The 18462-nt window shown below is 42.1% G+C and overlaps 1 protein-coding gene across 1 annotated transcript in view; it reads left to right on the top strand.

Annotated features, from left to right (window-relative positions):
* LOC124717060 overlaps positions 1 to 2090 on the top strand; it is a 50702-nt gene extending 48612 nt beyond the window's left edge. Inside the window, exon 6 of the mRNA XM_047243743.1 lies at positions 1719 to 2090. Within this exon, the coding sequence (XP_047099699.1) occupies positions 1719 to 1819 (101 nt within the window). The 3' untranslated portion in view covers positions 1820 to 2090. The remainder of the gene's footprint in view (positions 1 to 1718) is intronic.
* The last annotated feature ends 16372 nt before the right edge of the window (positions 2091 to 18462 follow it).

The raw sequence follows: 18462 nt of genomic DNA, 5'->3' as shown, positions 1-18462 counted from the left end.
TCTACCTCTGCGAGTGGTTTTACACATTACAGTGACGGCTCCGTGTATTAGGCTTTCAGTTTTCTGTGGCCTGTTAAGTCGGGTCTAAAGTTCGGCAATAGCGGCAAATTAATCGTTAGACGTTGGCGGATTGTAGGCAAACTGCGTGTCCCCCATTTTTTGTTCTCTGCCACTCAGTCTCCCATTTGTTTCTAAAAGTTTTTTTCATTATTACAGATACACTACTGGTCATTAAAATTGCTAAGCTGCGAAGATGACGTGCTACAGACGCAAAATTTAACCAACAGGAAGAAGATGCTGTGATATACAAATGATTAGCTTTTCAGTGCATTCACACTAGGTTGGCGCCGGTGGCGACACCTAATACGTGATGACATGAAAAAAGTTTCCAACCGATTTCTCATGCACAAACTTCAGTTGACCGGCGTTACCAGGTGAAACGTTGTTGTGATGCCTCGTGTAAGGAGGAGAAATGCGTACCATCGCGTTTCCGACTTTGATAAAGTTCGGATTGTAGCCTATCGCGAATGCGGTTTATCGTATCGCAACATTGCTGCTCGCGTTGGTCGAGATCCAATGACTGTTAGCAGAATATGGAATCGGTGGGTTCAGGAGGGTAATACGGAATGCCGTCCTGGATCCCAACGGCCTCGCATCACTAGCAGTCGAGATGACAGGCATCTTATCCGCATGGCTGTAACGGATCATGCAGCGACATCTCGATTCCTGAGTCAACAGATGGGGACGTTTGAAAGACAACAACCATCTGCACGAACAGTTCGATGACGTTTGCAGTACCATGGACTATCAGCTCGGAGACCACGGCTGCGGTTATCCTTGACGCTGCATCACAGACAGGAGCGCCTGCGATGGTGTGCTCGACGACGAACCTGGGTGCACGAATGGCAAAAAGTCATTTTTTCGGCTGAATCCAGGTTCTGTTTACAGCATGACGATGGTCGCACCAGTGTTTGGCGACATCGCGGTGAACGCACATTGGAAGCGTGTATTCGTCATCGCCATACTGGCGTATCACCCGGCGTGATGGTATGGGGCGCCATTGGTTACACGTCTCGGTCATCTCTTGTTCGCATTGACGGCACTTTGAACAGTGGACGTTACGTTTCAGATGTGTTACGACTCGTGGCCCTAGCCTTCATTCGATCCCTGCGAAACCCTACATTTCAGCAGGATAATGCACGACCGCATGTTAAAGGTCCTGTACGGGCCTTTCTGGATACAGAAGATGTTCGACTTCTGCCCTGGCCAGCACATTCTCTAGATCTCTCTCCCAATGAAAACGTCTGGTCAATGGTGGCCGAGCAACTGGCTCGTCACAATACGCCAGTCAACACTCTTGATGAACTGTGGTATCGTGTTGAAGCTGCATGGGCCACTGTACCTGTACACGCCATCCAAGCTCTGTTTGACTCAATGCCCAGGCGTATCAAGGACGTTATTACGGCCAGAGGTGGTTGTTCCGGGTACTGATTTCTCAGGATCTATGCACCCAAATAGCGTGAAAATGTAATCCCATGTCAGTTCTAGTATAATGTATTTGTCCAATGAATACCCGTTTATCATCTGCAATTCTTCTTGGTGTAGCAATTTTAATGGCCAGTAGTGTATTATGCTGTAGCGTAGTGTTGACTTTGGTGGGGCCAGTGTATTTTCTGCAGGGCGTTCTTCACACAGTAGTGACGGTTTCCTTTGTGCAGGTGTGGACGTGTTGTCGCTGGTGTGCGTCCGCAAGTTCTACTGCGAGCTGAGGACGCAGCGGCTTCGGCCCTGCGCGCTGCCGCCGGCTGCACCCATCTGAAGAGGTCTGCCACACGGCGGATCCCGCTCAGAGGAAGTTCCAGTCGCCACATCCGGCCACACTGCCGAACGCGGTTTGCAGCCAAAGAAAAGAGGGCTCCAACCTGCCGGTAGCCCTGCGGGGTCCAACGGCTGCCACGCGCCAGTTTCGTCAGCAGTGAATGGCGCTAGAGACTGCTCTTTTCGTGTTCTTTGTCATTTTCCTTCCTAGTCAATAAATAACGTAGACTCAATTTTCTACGGACGTAACTAAATAAATGTTCGAGATGTCTTATGCTCGTGTTTCACTGTGTCGCGAGAGATGTCACTCAACTGTTTCACAAAACACGCGTTTAATTTGGACAATATCTGTACAGAATTCGAATCAAATAACCGCAGCAGTATGAAAATACCCCCTAATGAAAACAAGTTCTATAGGTTAGACGCTTCCCCTCAAAAATTTTTTTAGTTCGTACCTCTATGTTGGTTGGTGATTATTCTCCGACAAATGTCTCAAGAAATACGTGTGGCGTAACTCCACAAACATGTCCCATTGAAAGTAAAGTTTCCCGATTCTTGTACAACACTCCTTTTTCTGAGAATGCTCCTACTAAGAAGTTATTCTCTTATGTCCCATTGAAAGCAAAGTTTCCCGAGTCTTGTACAACACTCCTATTTTTTTGAGAATGCTCGCACGAAGAAATCCTCATCACCAGTTTCCTGCTATGTTACCAACTTCTTTGTGTCTCCTGTTATGGCGGTCCAATTCTTCCTTCTTAAAACTACTGCGTGCGCTGCCTTCCACCGCATGGTCCTGTATCTCAAATATCTTCCTTCCTCGCCTCCTCTGCGCTGCACATACGCTTCTAAACCTGTCTTTATAAGACCCCCTATTAGTTTTCCTTCTTTTTCTCATACTAAACAACTCTGGTCTCCTACGCTTCTCAGTGCCCCTCCATATTCTACCCTTTACATACAGCTTATTTTTTTGCATTATCCGCCTCGCCAAAAAGACGGCAGTCTTGCTCTATCTTTCTTCCTCACGTTCCAATTTCCAGTAGCACACAAGAGGAAAACCCAATAAAGTACGTCATCAATGTTTCCCTCAAATCTTTGTTCATACTGCAGCTGAAAACTCTCCTCTGCTTACAAAGTACCTCTTTTGCCGTTGGTATCATCGTCATCATGATCTTGAATAGTTTTCAGTCCCAACCTGGGTCTGTTTGGAACATAAGCCTCCAGATTTAGTCCTGTTTTCCCATTCTCTTCTTTGTTCACCCTGCTCCTGTCTTGCCTTTTATTTTTAACATACTCCTCCACACCTTTCAGCCCTCTATTCCTTGGTCTTCCTCTTGGTAGTTTCCTTTACACATGCATTTCATGTGCCTTCTTGGGAATCCTATTGTTTCCTATTCTCTTTAAATGCTCATACCATCTTAGCCGTCATGTTGCTATCCTGCTCTGCAAAAGTCACTATTCCCCTTATCTTTCATTCCTCGTCCTCTTCCTCCTTGTCACTCCTGTCCTATTTCTGAGGAACTTCATTTTACCTACCTCTAATCTGCTTACATCTCCTTTCTTCATTACCCCACGTTTCAGATGCATAGGTCAGCAACGGAATGTAGTAAATGCTATATATTACTTCTTTGCTTTTTGTGGGACGCCTTTATTCCAAACTGCGCTCCTAACATGTCGGAGGGATGCTACTGTCTCTCTGCCACTTCCACTGATTTCTTTCTCATTTCTTCCACTCTCTTCTATCACGCTTCTCAAGAACATAACACATTCTATCTTCAATTGTTCACTTCCAATCCTTATACTGCTACTTGGTCTATCTTTCTTTCTAGCTGCAACCAGGATCTCACACTTGTTTACTTTGAATTTCATTCTATACCATCTCACATTTTCTTCCCAGACACCCTGCTTTTTCTGCTCTCCTCCTCCGTGTTACCGCAAATCATTAAATCATCGGCGAACACCACTGCCTTCATCTTGTCTCCTTCAGCCTTGGTATCCTGGCTCAAATTTCTGAGCTTCAAGTCCTACCCGGTTTCTATTCTGCTTCCTAGTTATTTGAAGTGTTGCACGCGTTCAGCATTATCTTTTCCATTTTATTTCCACCCAATGCCGTTACTTTTGTTTTCCTTGCATTAATTTTCTTTCCATAGCTCTCTCATTTACATTCAATGACATCTACCATCTCCTGTACTTCACGGTGCTGATGTCCAGCGTTTAGGATGGTCAGAAACGCACGCATATGTTAAGTGCGACGTAACAGTTCTTGTGTGCCTAATGTCATCGGGAAAAGAAACCGTATCACCAATACTATATGGCACGGAACTATTGAATAAATACGAAGAAGATACGTACTATATAGGCTACAGAGCATGGCATATTTTTCCAATTGTCGCAACATACTAACTGCAAGTGACATGTACTGAAGGTAAACACTTCTGGAGAACCAAGCAGCGTCAGAATGCTCTTCAGTTTCATCTCCAAATTCCACGTTTAGGCTTGTACGCTGTAGGCTTCCTGGGGGGGCTTCTGCAATCCACGGATGGTTGCACACTCCTCAAAGCCATGTCGCGTTCACTCATAAAGTAATGATTCGCCGCTCTTTTCTTCTGAAGGAGTGCAGCTGTTGAGTAAAATTTCTTCCACTCACACTTAATAGGCCGGAGTCACTGGATAGGCGCTGTCTGTTTATTGTATTAGTTCCATAGCTAATTTTATATCATCATTTACTCCGCGGCATTGAATCGCATCAGACCGTCTCACTTATATTAGAATTTGTACAGACAATATATGTCCACAAGAAGACTGATTTTCTTAGAAATAGACTTAATCAAAACGGGTAACAGATAAACCCATATATTTATTTATTTATTGTTTATAGCTATTCTAAGTGCATTTGTATAATAAAGACTGTTGTTTCGCAAAATTAAAAATAAAATAAAGATTACGATATATGTTTTCAACATTTTCTTATTGTTTATTCTCCGGTGAAACCAGACAGACACCTGCGGTTTATTTTGCTATGTCATGAATATGCTTTCTCGAATCCGTAAGTAGTTGCCGCTATAGACCAGAAATTTATTCATTATGCACTTCGCAACTATAAACGAACTAAGTCGCAGCACAACACAACATGAACTGCTGTAGGGCTTACAAACAAACAAACACCGCCCGAATAAGCCTTGAAGGCCCAAAAGTACCGACCGGCCGCCGTGTCATCCTCAGACCTTAGGCGTCACCGGAGGGGCAACTGATCAGCACACCGCTCTCCCGGCAGTTTTCAGTTTTCGTGACCGGAGCAGCTAGCCCCTCAGTTTGCCTCACAAGGGCTGAGTGCAACCCGCTTGCCAACAGCGCTCGGCAGACTGGACGGTCACCCATCTACGCACTAGCCCATCGCGACAGCGCTTAACTTCGGTGATCTGACGGGAACCGGTGTTACCAAGGCAGTAAGGCCATTTGCATCTACAGGGCCTACAATAAATTTTAATAATAATAATTACCACTACTACTACTACTGTTGGTATTAGTAGTAGTAGTAGTAGTAGAAGACAATATACTAGTAGTAGCGGTAGTAGTACGAGGCACATTCAATAAGTAATGTAACACTGTTTTCGGTCAGCAGATTGGTTTTATTCGGGATTTCCATACATTAAATTATTCCCCACTCTTTGGGCTACAAACACCATTTTTCACTATAATCTTCATTCTTACGCCACTTTACTAGGAGGGCCAGTATGCCCGCATGGTACCACTTTAGTGGTGGTCATCAGAGTCAACTTCTTGCTGTATCAATAACCTCCTCTTTATCTACGTACTGCTTCCACACAGATAGCCCTTAATTGCTGTTTATGGTCTTCTGTTAGGCGGCGAGGAGCCAAGTGGCCACACATCTTTGAGTACCCCAGCTGGTGGACCAGTGCGTCAGCACTACCAGCAGAGACGTCCAGTTGGGCAGCGAGGTGTTTGATTGTGATCCGTCTATCACTTCTAATGAGAGTGTCCGCACGTTCCAGCATTGCAGGAGTCACAGCTGTGTGCGGCCAGCTGGCACGCCTGAGATCGGACAGGTTTGCGCGACGATGACACGACGCCACGCCCAACGACTCACCGTGCTTTTGTTCACTGTCAGGTCTCCGTAGAGATTCTGAATGTGCTCCGAACACACAGCGACGCTCTGATTTTACGCCAAAAGAAACTCTCTGCTTGGAACGCACCTCCCTTCTAGACGCCATTTAGGCGGCTACAGCCGGCCGTTGTGGCCGAGCGGTTCTAGGCGCTTCAGTCCGTAACCGCGCTGCTGCTGCGGTCGCAGGTTCGAATCCTGCCTCGGGCATGGATGTGTGTGATGTCCTTAGGTTAGTTAGGTTTAAGTAGTTCTAAGTCTAAGGGACTGATGACCTCCGATATTCAGTCCCATAGTGCTCATAGTCATTTGAACCATTTTGAGACGTACAAATAGTGTCGCCATTTATCAGAACTTCTTGAAGCTGAAGCGGAAATATTCCACATTGTCCCACTACAAATTCTGTATTTTTTCCACCGAATTTGGCCGAGAAAAATGTGTTGGATTACCGATTGTACGCCCCTCGTAATAATAATAATAATAATAATAATAATAATAATAATAATAATAATAATAATAATAACTACTTCTAGTTGGAAGGCTTTTCAATATATTCCATCTCTCCTTCATCGCAAATGTTGAGACTCCCCAGAATCCTAGGTCCCATTCCATTACATGAATGTTAACCAGCAAACCAATAATAGTGTCATTTGTTGATTTCAAGAAAGCATTTGATTGTATAGACAAAGAAACAATAGATAAGGTCATTAGAGAATTTGGTGTTAAATCAAAATTAGCAAATATAATTCGTGAAAGAGTGACAGGTACAATATGTAAAGTCAAATTTATGGGAGAAGTATCTCAGCCGTTTGAAATACAAACTGGTGCTAGACAAGGTGATGGTTTATCACCTTCACTGTTTAAGTGTGTTCTAGAAAAAATTGTAAGAATGTGGAATTCGGAGCGAAAAAATCACAAAATTGAACCAATAACTCTGGAGAGGAAAACAAGTGGAATTAAGGTAAACTGCTTGCCTTATGCGGATGATTTTGCAATACTTTCAGAACACCTCACAGAAGCAGTTATTCAGATAAACCTTTTGGGAAAAACTGCAAACAGAACTGGTCTCAAAATTTCAGCTGAAAAAACAAAATTCATGACAAATATAAAAAATTGCGCCAAAATTCATAGAAAAACAAATAGGTAAAATAGAGCGAGTAAATAAATTTAAATATCTTGGAGAGACTCTACAACAGAATGGATTAGAAAAATCTGCAATAGACGTAAGAATTAACAAAATGTAAAGAGCATATGGTTTGACCAAAAATATTTACAACAAGAAATGTATATCTAGATAAACAAAACTAAAACACTACACCTCAGTGGTACGACCAGAATGTTTATATGGATCTGAATGCCTAGCGATGAACTATAAAATGGACAGACTAGATGTACTGGAAAGAAGGATTATTACAAAAACAATGGGTGCAATAAAATTGCAGATGGTTTGAAAATAAGAAGTAATGAGCAGATCTACAAAAATATAGAGAAAATATCTGAACCAATGGGCAAACGAAGATTAACCTTTTTCGGACACCCCTGCCGAATGGATGGAAATAGACTAACAAAACAAATACTCCTGTATTTCTGGAAGAAGAAATTGATAATAGCATGGATTACAGAATTAAGGAAAGATCTAGAAAGAAACAACATAAAAGAATCAGAAATAGCAGAAAGAAACCGTTTTAAAAATAAAATACTGAATTTGGAAGGCTTTCAAAGCAGAAGAAATAAAATAATCGGGAACAACATGAACAGAAGAAATGAAGAGACTTCATGGAGAGAAAATTAGGGAACTGGAAAAATAGGAAGCAACAAAAAAGGAAGAAGAGGAACTGAAGTTGTTAACATGATCCTAGTTGGTCAATACGATTGGGGAAAAAAAACTACTCGTTGTAGGAGTAGCGGCAGTAGACAAAGCAATGAAGTCTTGCCGATTTTGTCAGTTCAGATGTTTGGAGTCGGCAATCACACGATTTACAAACAGTACGCTTAAGTATTATGCGCACTTTATAATCTGGTTGATTTTTACATCGGGCTGCGGGTTGTGGGCGAACTAAGTGTCGTTAGTAAGACGAGTGTTGTAGAGGAAACATGTCATGTAGCAGCGTCTGCCCTTCTCGTGGATAGAGTTATTTAATGAACAGGAGCTGAACGTAGCAATCGCAATGCACTGAGAATTAATTCCTCATTCCATAAAAAATGGTTGTTAGAACTAAGCAGTATGAATTGTCTCACTCGCTCTTTAGTTCGTAGTTTAATCAAACACTTACTAAAACTATGTGTCACTTGTATCTCCTTTTAAAAGTGAAACTGTTCAAAGAGAACCATTTTTCATTCTATAGTTTAGCCAGGGGGTAATGTTGATGATGGCGGGGGTTGTGAGGGGCTGGGGGTGTTAGCTCGCTAATATCTGATTGCACTCACAGAAAAATCGTCTCAGAAAGTTTGGGAACCACTGGCTTAATGAAAAAAAAAAAAGACATATGCTCGTTTAGGAAAAGACGTCTGTCATCTGCTCAGATAATGGTTTTTGGGACAGCATGGTCAAGGTCACAATCGAAATACAAGTGTCAACGAATCATATTAATCGAGGAGAATGCTCAACTTGAACTTGACGTAAGACAAGGTGACGTACGATGTGCTCGTGCCTGTAACTTGTTAGGGCGAACTAACTCATCCATTAAAAGTCAGGCTGGCTGTAGTTTTTTCTTCAGCGAAATTAACGATAACAGACGCGATATTCTGGGACAATAAAATAACGGATTGAATCTTTTTCTCTGCTCCTGTGCGGTGTATCTCACCAGAATGAAAACCGATTGAGTAAACAGTGAAATTTCATACTTACGGGGCTCGAAAAGGCGCAGTGCTCAAAATGTTTGTCGGGCGAAGGCGCTTTAGAAACTCACCTGCAACATAAAAACAAAGTCCTGTCACAGTCGAACTGGGACAATAGTGTCAGCATGATTATAGACACTACAGATATTACGAAGAACAAATTAAATTTCACTGTTTATTATATCAAAATTAATCGTCTTTGCCAAATTTACACTCAGTCCAAATACTTGTTTATTCCGTCTGGAAACAGTTCACACTACAGATGAACACGTTACGAATTTCTGCACACAACTTTTCATTCCGATTTTTCTGCTTTCTGTTGTTTACCTGCCGGTTCTCAGCTCATAGGCATGACGGTGACAAACAGCTTTGTAGCTCTCTCACAAAGAACTTAATCCTGACATTTCATTCAAAATTTTACGGGCGTGTGATCTGCTGGGCGGTGGTACACGCTGGCGTCTGAATAAAATCCATAACAAAATATTGCACGAACCAGTATATTACAATCCAGTATCCAAAAACAATGAAAGTCTCACATTCGTAGAAAGTATAAAATAGAAAATGTTACTGATTTGTGAGTACAAAAAAGCCGCTAGAGTTTTCCCTATATGCTATCTTTGGCGTAATATTTGACACACACATACACGCTCGCACGCACGCAGTTACACAATAGCTAAAAATCAGCAACTTACAAAAGCATCATTGATAGTTTATGAGATTGTGATGTGGGCGCATAATTAAATGTATTTCTATGAGCAGATTTTGTTCAGCAAATTGACGGTCACAAGATGTATTGTAGCTACATATTACATAATCGCTTCCTTAAAGCCAATAAATAAATAAAATATTGCGTCACCTGGCTACCGAAGGTAGCATTCATTTGTTAGTTCATACTTCTACTTCAGCTTCCTTTCCCAAAATTTCTTCGGTTCTGCACACTCTCTCTTGTAGTTCCACGATATTTATGAGGCGTAATACTCATATCGCTTTTCCCTGAAACGCGTCAAAAGACGCTTCTACGGACTCGTAACAGATGTTGGCATTTTATCAACGATTCGGGCTAAAATAGTCCAGACGGCATTTGAAGAGATAATATTCACAGAAGCGCGGAGGGCGACCACTTGATACGGCAGAACGTTTGGAAACAGTCCCAAACAACACTGACGTCATCCCATTAATCTCCCACTAAGATCGAAGAATTTCGCAGTATCCTTAACTTTTCCTGCATGTTTAAAAAACCTGTTGGTTAACAGCAGTGCAGCATTTTTTTTGTCATTTCCGAAAGATATCTCATATAATAAGTCACTGCTGCAAAATACTAACACGAACTCCTACAGACGAATTGAATAACTGGTAGAAGCCGACCTCGGGGAAGGTCAGTTTGGATTCCGTAGAAGTGTTGGAACACGTGAAGTAATACTGACGCTACGAAAAGATAGATTAAAGAAAGCCAAATCTACGGTTCTAGCGTTGGTAGACTCAGAGAAAGCTTTTTGCAATGTCGATTGGAATACTCTCTTTCGAATTCTGAAAGTGACAGGGGTCAAATACAGGGAGTGAAAGACTATTTACAATTTGTACAGAGACCAGATGGCAATTATAAGAGCCGAGGAGCACAAAAAGGAAGCAGTGGTTGAGAAGGGAATGAGACAGTGGCGTAGCTCATCTACGATGTTACTCAATCTGTATATTGTGCAAGCAGTAAAGGAAACAAAAGCAAAATTTGGGGTAGGAATTAAAATCCATTGAGAAGAAATAAAAGCTTTTAGGTTTGCCAACGACAGCAAAGGACCTGGAAGAGCAGTTGAACGGAATGGACAGTGTCTTGAAAGGATGATATAAGATGAACATCAACAAAACCAAAACGAGGACAATGGAACGTAGTCGAATTAAATCAGGTGAGGGTGAGAGAATTGTATTAGGAAATGAGACACTTAAAGTAGTAGAAAATGCTTGGAATTTCGCATCAATTTTATATTATGTTTATGGAATTGTATTTAAAAATTATTAAAATTCTGCTATTTGATGTATTAAAAAAAACTTCATGATAGAAGCTTACTATATGCAAAGAGATTAAACAGAGAAAATCTTGTAGAAATCTCTAACAGTTTCTGAGAAAAGGCGTCATACATAATTTAATGAAATAAAAAATTTTTAAATTCCATATAAAAGTTAAATATACATAACGCAGGGAATTTCGTAGTAAATGTTTTAATTTCATGAAAGTATGGTACAAAATTTCATTGCCGTATCTTCGAAATTGTCGATTTGATGGTGCATCTTTTGAGGAGTGGGTGTTTTTCAGGAACAGTACACTGATTCTTTTTTGTCAGTGACAAATATCAAATAAAATGGGTCAAATGGCTCTGAGCACTATGGGACTTAACTTCTGAGGTCATCAGTCCCCTAGAACTTAGAACTACTTGAACCTAACTAACCTAAGGACATCACACACATCCATGCCCGAGGCAGAATTCGAACCTGCGGCCGTAGCGCCTAGAACTGCTCGGCCACTCCTGCCGGCAAATATCAAGTAAGATACTAGATAAAAAATCTGAGATGGAATGGTGCTGCGTAAGTATTAATGTCGCACTGATGTTTCGATGAATAGAGGCGGGTAACGAACTCTGAAACAGTTACTAGAAAGGAAAGAAATTTGTTTCTATGATGATTCGTCAAGAGAAATGACAAAACAAATTGAATTGTCACATAGGACCACAAGTTTAACGGAAACCAACACTAGAAAAATTAGATGAATCTTACGTTAAGGCCCTTTTTCCTTTTCTTATTGTAACATGGCGCTTTGCGTTTCAAAAATGGTTGATGTCATGAGTGAAGGTAGCTCTCATAATGACAAAACTAACAGAATTAGGCAGCCAGTGTGGCCGAGCGGTTCTAGGCGCTTCAGTCTGGAACCATGCGACCGCCACGGTCGCAGGTTCGAATCCTGCATCGGCCATGGATGTGTGCAATGTCCTTAGGTTAGTTAGGTTTAAGTAGTTCTAAGTTCCAGGGGACTGATGACCTCAGATGTTAAGTCCCATAGTGCTCAGAGCCATTCGAACCATTAACAGAATTATCAGGGAAAAACGAATGCTCGTCCGATAAATATTAATTGCATAGAGCAGTTTTCTTTCTGAGACACACGAAACAACTTTATCTCTATTTTCACTCGAATTCGATGTTCAAACTATTTTAATCGATGCCTGCATTCTACTTCTGGCATATTTACTGATGCTTCTAAAACACCCCACGTCTACACATGCATGAGAGATAAGTGTGTTCACATCTTGATTCCGCAGTTCCGACAGCATGCCTTGGGCGTACCATATGTGCAACCCATCACAGCACTGTGGTAGGAACAGTGCTGCGACGTTGGACAGATTTGAATGTCAGATTGACAAACAAGACAAGTGTTTAATTAATTCGTTCTCGACTAACTTGTTTATACATTCAGTATTGGTGTCAGCGCACATGATATTTTATTGATTTACTACCTGATAAACCTGGCATTGCCCGAGTTATCTTTTTGCGTTTTCTATTACAAATAAAAATAAGAAGCAAGTCTGTTTTTAGTGAAGTACCGAAAACATTTCATTTCCGTGTATTCGCGAAAATACGTTTGAAATTGTGAAACACCAGTATAAAGAAATATGCATAATGTACAAATGTAACCGTACAATATTCAACTTAAGAAACATGATTTTCTGTACATTGGGTGCAGCTGCTTCGTCTGTCTACAACGGGATTTTATGAACGTCTGCATGGAAATGTTTCATTGTAGCTCTATAGATAGTTATCGTTTTCTCCTAGAATCGTCTGCGCTTGCTAGTTGAAAGCTGTCAAAAGCGCTGTTAGGTATCGGGAATTTCCTTAAAGTCAACTGTAGGAGTGCCTTAGTAGTAAAAAATAAATAAGTTAAAACGTCATGCAAAATGTGGATTTTTTTCGTATATCTTATTGTTTATGACTAGAGTCGTGCAATGACACATTTGTGTAGGCACATTCAGTGGCATATTTGGATACTGTCTGCGAAATGTATTGCGAATAGTGGCAACGAATCAATAAATTTAGAAGTTATATACAATGCGGCAATTTTTCACGCGTCTCATTATAGGTTGGTGGTTCTTACCCCACAACGATTGTTCCCTGACTGTAAAGGGAAACGTGTACCTAGTTTGATTGAAATCGATCCAGTGGTTTAGGAGGAGGTGTGGGCGTGGAAAACACACACACACACACACACACACACACACACACACACGCATACACAGTACATCCATTTTTAAAATGGGTATGAATTCCTTACAATGCACCCTGTTACCTCTAACTTAAACACAGGCTTCTGCTATAAATAGTCAATATTAATTTCTATACATCGCCAACTGATGAGAGCAGAGATGACATCGAAGAGCCATCTTTTGAGAGAAGTAACGATACAGCAGCTAAACAATGAGGCTCCTCACAGAACACTGGCGTTTAGAATTCCACACAGGAAGTGCCTTGTTTATCCTTCTACATCTACCCCTACATCTACATTTATACTCCGCAAGCCACCCAACGGTGTGTGGCGGAGGGCACTTTACGTGCCACTGTCATTACCTCCCTTTCCTGTTCCAGTCGCGTATGGTTCGCGGGAAGAACGACTGACTGAAAGCCTCCGTGCGCGCTCTAATCTCTCTAATTTTACATTCGTGATCTCCTCGGGAGGTATAAGTAGGGGGAAGCAATATATTCGATACCTCATCCAGAAACGCACCCTCTCGAAACCTGGACAGCAAGCTACACCGCGATCCAGAGCGCCTCTCTTCCAGAGTCTGCCACTTGAGTTTGCTAAACATCTCCGTAACGCTATCACGGTTACCAAATAACCCTGTGACGAAACGCGCCGCTCTTCTTTGGATCTTCTCTATCTCCTCCGTCAACCCGATCTGGTACGGATCCCACACTGATGAGCAATACTCAAGTATAGGTCGAACGAGTGTTTTGTAAGCCACCTCCTTTGTTGATGGACTACATTTTCTAAGGACTCTCCCAATGAATCTCAACCTGGTACCCGCCTTACCAACAATTAATTTTATATGATCGTTCCACTTCAAATCGTTCCGCACGCATACTCCCAGATATTTTACAGAAGTAACTGCTACCAGTGTTTGTTCCGCTATCATATAATCATACAATAAAGGATCCTTCTTTCTATGTATTCGCAATACATTACATTTGTCTATGTTAAGGGTCAGTTGCCACTCCCTGCACCAAGTGCCTATCCGCTGCAGATCTTCCTGCATTTCGCTACAATTTTCTAATGCTGCAACTTCTCTGTATACTACAGCATCATCCGCGAAAAGCCGCATGGGACTTCCGACACTATCTACTAGGTCATTTATATATATTGTGAAAAGCAATGGTCCCATAACACTCCCCTGTGGCACGCCAGAGCTTACTTTAACGTCTGTAGACGTCTCTCCATTGATAACAACATGCTGTGTTCTGTTTGCTAAAAACTCTTCAATCCAGCCACACAGCTGGTCTGATATTCCGTAGGCTCTTACTTTGTTCATCAGGCGACAGTGCGGAACTGTATCGAACGCCTTCCGGAAGTCAAGAAAAATAGCATCTACCCGGAAGGCTGTATCATTTTGTGGTTTCTCTTTCTCTATTTTGTACAAAGCAGTAAATCAAAAAAGAAGACTGTACATTCAACCTACAGCTGGAAGTGATTTGTCACTTTGATGCTGAGTAGCAATCGTAATAATGGAGTAGTCAAACTGCGAATTTTGTTACAGGTTACAAGATGGTGGTTATTTTATTCGAGCAGTTGTGCTTTTAAGTCAACCCAAGGAGAATACAGGGTGGGTTGAGGAGGGAATTTACATGCTTTCAGGGGTGTTAGTATTAGCGATTCTGAACAGAAAGCTACATATTGACATAAAACCCACTCCGAATGGCTTCCGAGATAGAACACATTTAATATGACCTTTGTACGTTTTTCTTTAATAACTCGAAAAGCGCACCTTTCAGCGAAAACGTTGTAAGTAGGCTGTTTAGGTTTTTATGTTGGTAACGTCACGTAGCGCTCTGTATGAAAATCACTGGCTGTGCTGTGTGCAGTCTGTGGCTGGTTGGACTCATTGTTGGATGTGAACAGAGCGTAGTGCTGTGCAGTTGGAGGTGAGCCGCCAGGAGTGGTGGATGTGGGGAGAGAGATTGCAGAATTTTGAGAGCGGACGGTATAGGCGCTCGCTGTATTGCAGTAGTTCGATTTTTGTGAGGTAAGTGATTCATGAAAGGTATAGGTTATGGTTAGTCGCGGCCATTCTTTTGTAGGTATTATTGAAAGTCAGATTGCGTTGCGCTAAAAATATTGTGTGTCAGTTTAGTGTTGATCAAAATAAGTAAAGAGAGAAATGTCTGAGTACGTTCAGTTCTGCTCAGCTGCTTGAAAATCAAATAACGAAAGAGGTTTATCAGCACAATAATTCATAAATTTTTCTAAGGGGAGGTTTCAACGTGTTGCAGTAAAAAATTGAACTACATTAAATTTCCTACAAAAAAGGCCCTATGCATTTGCTCTCTAGGACTAGTAGTTACGTGTAAAGAGCATCTGCCGTAGCTTAGGTAGTTTTTGTAGGCCAGTTCGAGGTAATTTCCCGACCTGACAAACCCTAAGTGTCCTATTTCAAATTGTTCGTCTCTTACACTGCTGCGGTGCTTTACAAACAACGACCATATTTGAATAATACGGAAAATAAATAACGATATCATTAAATATGTTGTCTATCGAAAACCATTCAGAACTGGACATACGTCCATTTGAAGAGTCTTTTTTTTTTCAGAATTACCAATACTCCAGCCCTCAGAGCATGTACCTTTCCTCCTGATTCACCCTGTGTAACAATAACGTATTAAGTCGTTACATAACGGAACACAGCTATATGATCGGAATACGGAGCATATTTCAATCTATATTTTATTCTGACAGGTCCCACTTGTAATCCTGAGACTGCAGTGACGTTAATGGCATTGGTTTTTCCGTCTTGAGCTTATTACAGTGTAATTTAATTACAAAATGGCTCTGAGCACTATGGGACTTGAATTCTGAGGTCATCAGTCCCCTAGAACTTAGAACTACTTAAACCTAACTAACCTAAGGACATCACACAGATCCATGCCCGAGGCAGGATTCCAACCTGCGACTGTAGCGGTCACGCGGTTCCAGACTGTAGCGCCTAGAACCGCTCAGCCACCCCGGCCGGCTAATTTAATTAAATCTCTACCAAATACACAAGTCACTTTCACTAATTTACACTAACTCCTCCGCCTCCCCCCGCCCCCCCCCCCCTCTCTCTCTCTCTCTCTCTCTCTCTCTCTCTCTCTCTCTCTCTCTCTCTCACACACACACACACACACACACACACACACACACACACATGAATAAAAAATATTTAAAAACGTAGTTTCACAGGTTTTAAACTCTCGCAACCTGTACGAAAACAAACGAACAGACATAAAAACTTTAATACTGTGCTGAGTGAGAAACACACGTAACTTCAGTTCGATTTACAAAGGTGAACCGTAAAAAACCAAAATTCAGCACAAGAAATACTGCAGATTGACAAAAACTGCAAAGTGTATATGTGAACTGAAGTCTTTCGACATCAACCGCTTCTAGCAGGGAGGGTAAGAAGCACTGGTTTGGAGAATATGTAGAAAAACCCCTTAGTGATTGCACACCGCGCCGGCCACTGTGGCCGAGCGGTTCTAGGCGCTTCAGTCCGGAACCGCGCTGTTGCTACGGTCGCAGGTTCGAATCCTGTGTGTGATGTCCTTTGGTAAGTTATGTTTAATTAGTTCTAAGTCTAGTGGACTGATGACCTCAGATGTTAAGGCCCATAGTGCTTACAGCCATTTGAACTTGCACTCCAACTTTATGAACAAAACGCTGTTCGTAATCTTAACAACCAAAAACGTGCAGAAATATATATCTGATTTGCAGAACAACCACGGAAGATGCTTTCTAAATAAAAGCAAAGGCGTGTGGTGTAAAATTCTCCTTAATTACATTGCAGTAAGCTCAAGACGGAAAAATAAAGAATAACTGATTTTAACAGCTGCTGCGGAAGATGGCCGTGCAAACAAAGCTATTAGGAAAAATTTAGTGAAATAGCGTTTACGACACATTACTGAGGAATCCTACTGCCACCAACGTTCATCTCATGTAAGAATCTCGAAGGTAAAAGAAATTAGGAAGCTTTTAAACAGTCGTCTTGCCCTGTCCCCTTGGCGAGATGAACGGGAAAGAGAATGATTAGCAGTAGTCAAAATACCCTGCGCCGTACATCGTGTGATGACTAGCCTAGTATGTGTGTGAAGCCGCTGGTTTACTCTGCAACAGTATCTCGCCAGCAGTGCTACGCGGATATGGGAAAATCGGAAATTTGTGGTAAGGTCTTCTGGGACCAAACTGCTGAGGTCATCGGTCCCGAAGCTTACGCACTACTTAATCTAACTTGAACTTACGCTAAGGGCAACACACACACACCAACGCTCGAGGGAGGACTCGAACCTCCGACGGGAGGAGGAGCTCCGCAAACCGTGACAAGGCGCCCCAGACCGCGCGGCGCAGAGACGGGAATATAAACTGTGTTGAAAGGCTTTCTCCAAATAGCGTCGTACATAAACACAAAGCTACAGGCGGAATGCTCCTTTCACAACAGTCCCACATTCTTTCTGTTTAGAATTCTGGTTGTCAAAATACACACTGACCCACAACTGTTGTGGTTGTGGATGTTTTAGTGTTTGGGGCAGGCATTCACTACATAGAGAATAGTTCACAGCGACAAAGACCATTTGTGCAGTAATGTCATTAATTTATGCAGTGTTATCCGATGTAAAAATGGTCAGGGAAATGTGAACATATGAAATGCGAATCCCACAGCTGCGATTCACTGCGGAATCTATCTACAGTTTTTAATCGCACAGGTTTCTGAGACGAGAGACAGTTGATATAAAAGTTTCCTGAGTACGGTACCGCCTCATAGTGAAGAAACTGTACTGGAGAAACCAAAGGTTCCGCCACGGTTACAGTGGTCTTCTTCTGGGACTGCTGATGCGTTTTAGCTGTGTAGAGGCATTCATATTTTGTTATTATTGCCCACTAAGCGCAGAATTCCTTCACAGTTTTAAAAAGATCGTTGTTATAATTGGTCTCTTAGGGCAGCAGGAGTTAGAACTTTATTGTAATTGTCAGCACTCGCGGTCTAGTGGCTACAGTTGCTGACTCTGGATCACGGGATCCCGTGTTCGATTCCCAGCCGCGCCAAAAATTTGCTCCGCCCGGGGACTGGCTGTTTGTGTTGTCCTCATCACTTCATCATCATTCGGGAAAGTGGTCAGACTGGACAGTGAAAAATGGTTCAAATGGCTCTGAGCACTATGGAACTCAACTTCAGAGGTCATCAGTCCCCTAGAACTTAGAACTACTTAAACCTAACTAACCTAAATTTCAATACCAGCTGCTTGTGTGGTACAGTGTCAAAGTCTTCCGGAAATCCAGGAATACGGAATCGATTTGAAATCGCTTGTCAATAGCACCTAATTTCATCATCATCACACACATCCATGCCCGAGGAGGATTCGAACCTGCGACCGTAGCGGTCTAGCGGTTCCAGACTGTGGCGCCTAGA

Source organism: Schistocerca piceifrons, chromosome 9, assembly GCF_021461385.2.
Source record: "Schistocerca piceifrons isolate TAMUIC-IGC-003096 chromosome 9, iqSchPice1.1, whole genome shotgun sequence".
NCBI classification, from domain to species: Eukaryota; Metazoa; Arthropoda; class Insecta; order Orthoptera; family Acrididae; genus Schistocerca; species Schistocerca piceifrons.
The sequence above is the reverse complement of the archived record's forward strand: the minus strand, read 5'-3'. Positions and strand labels throughout refer to the sequence as shown.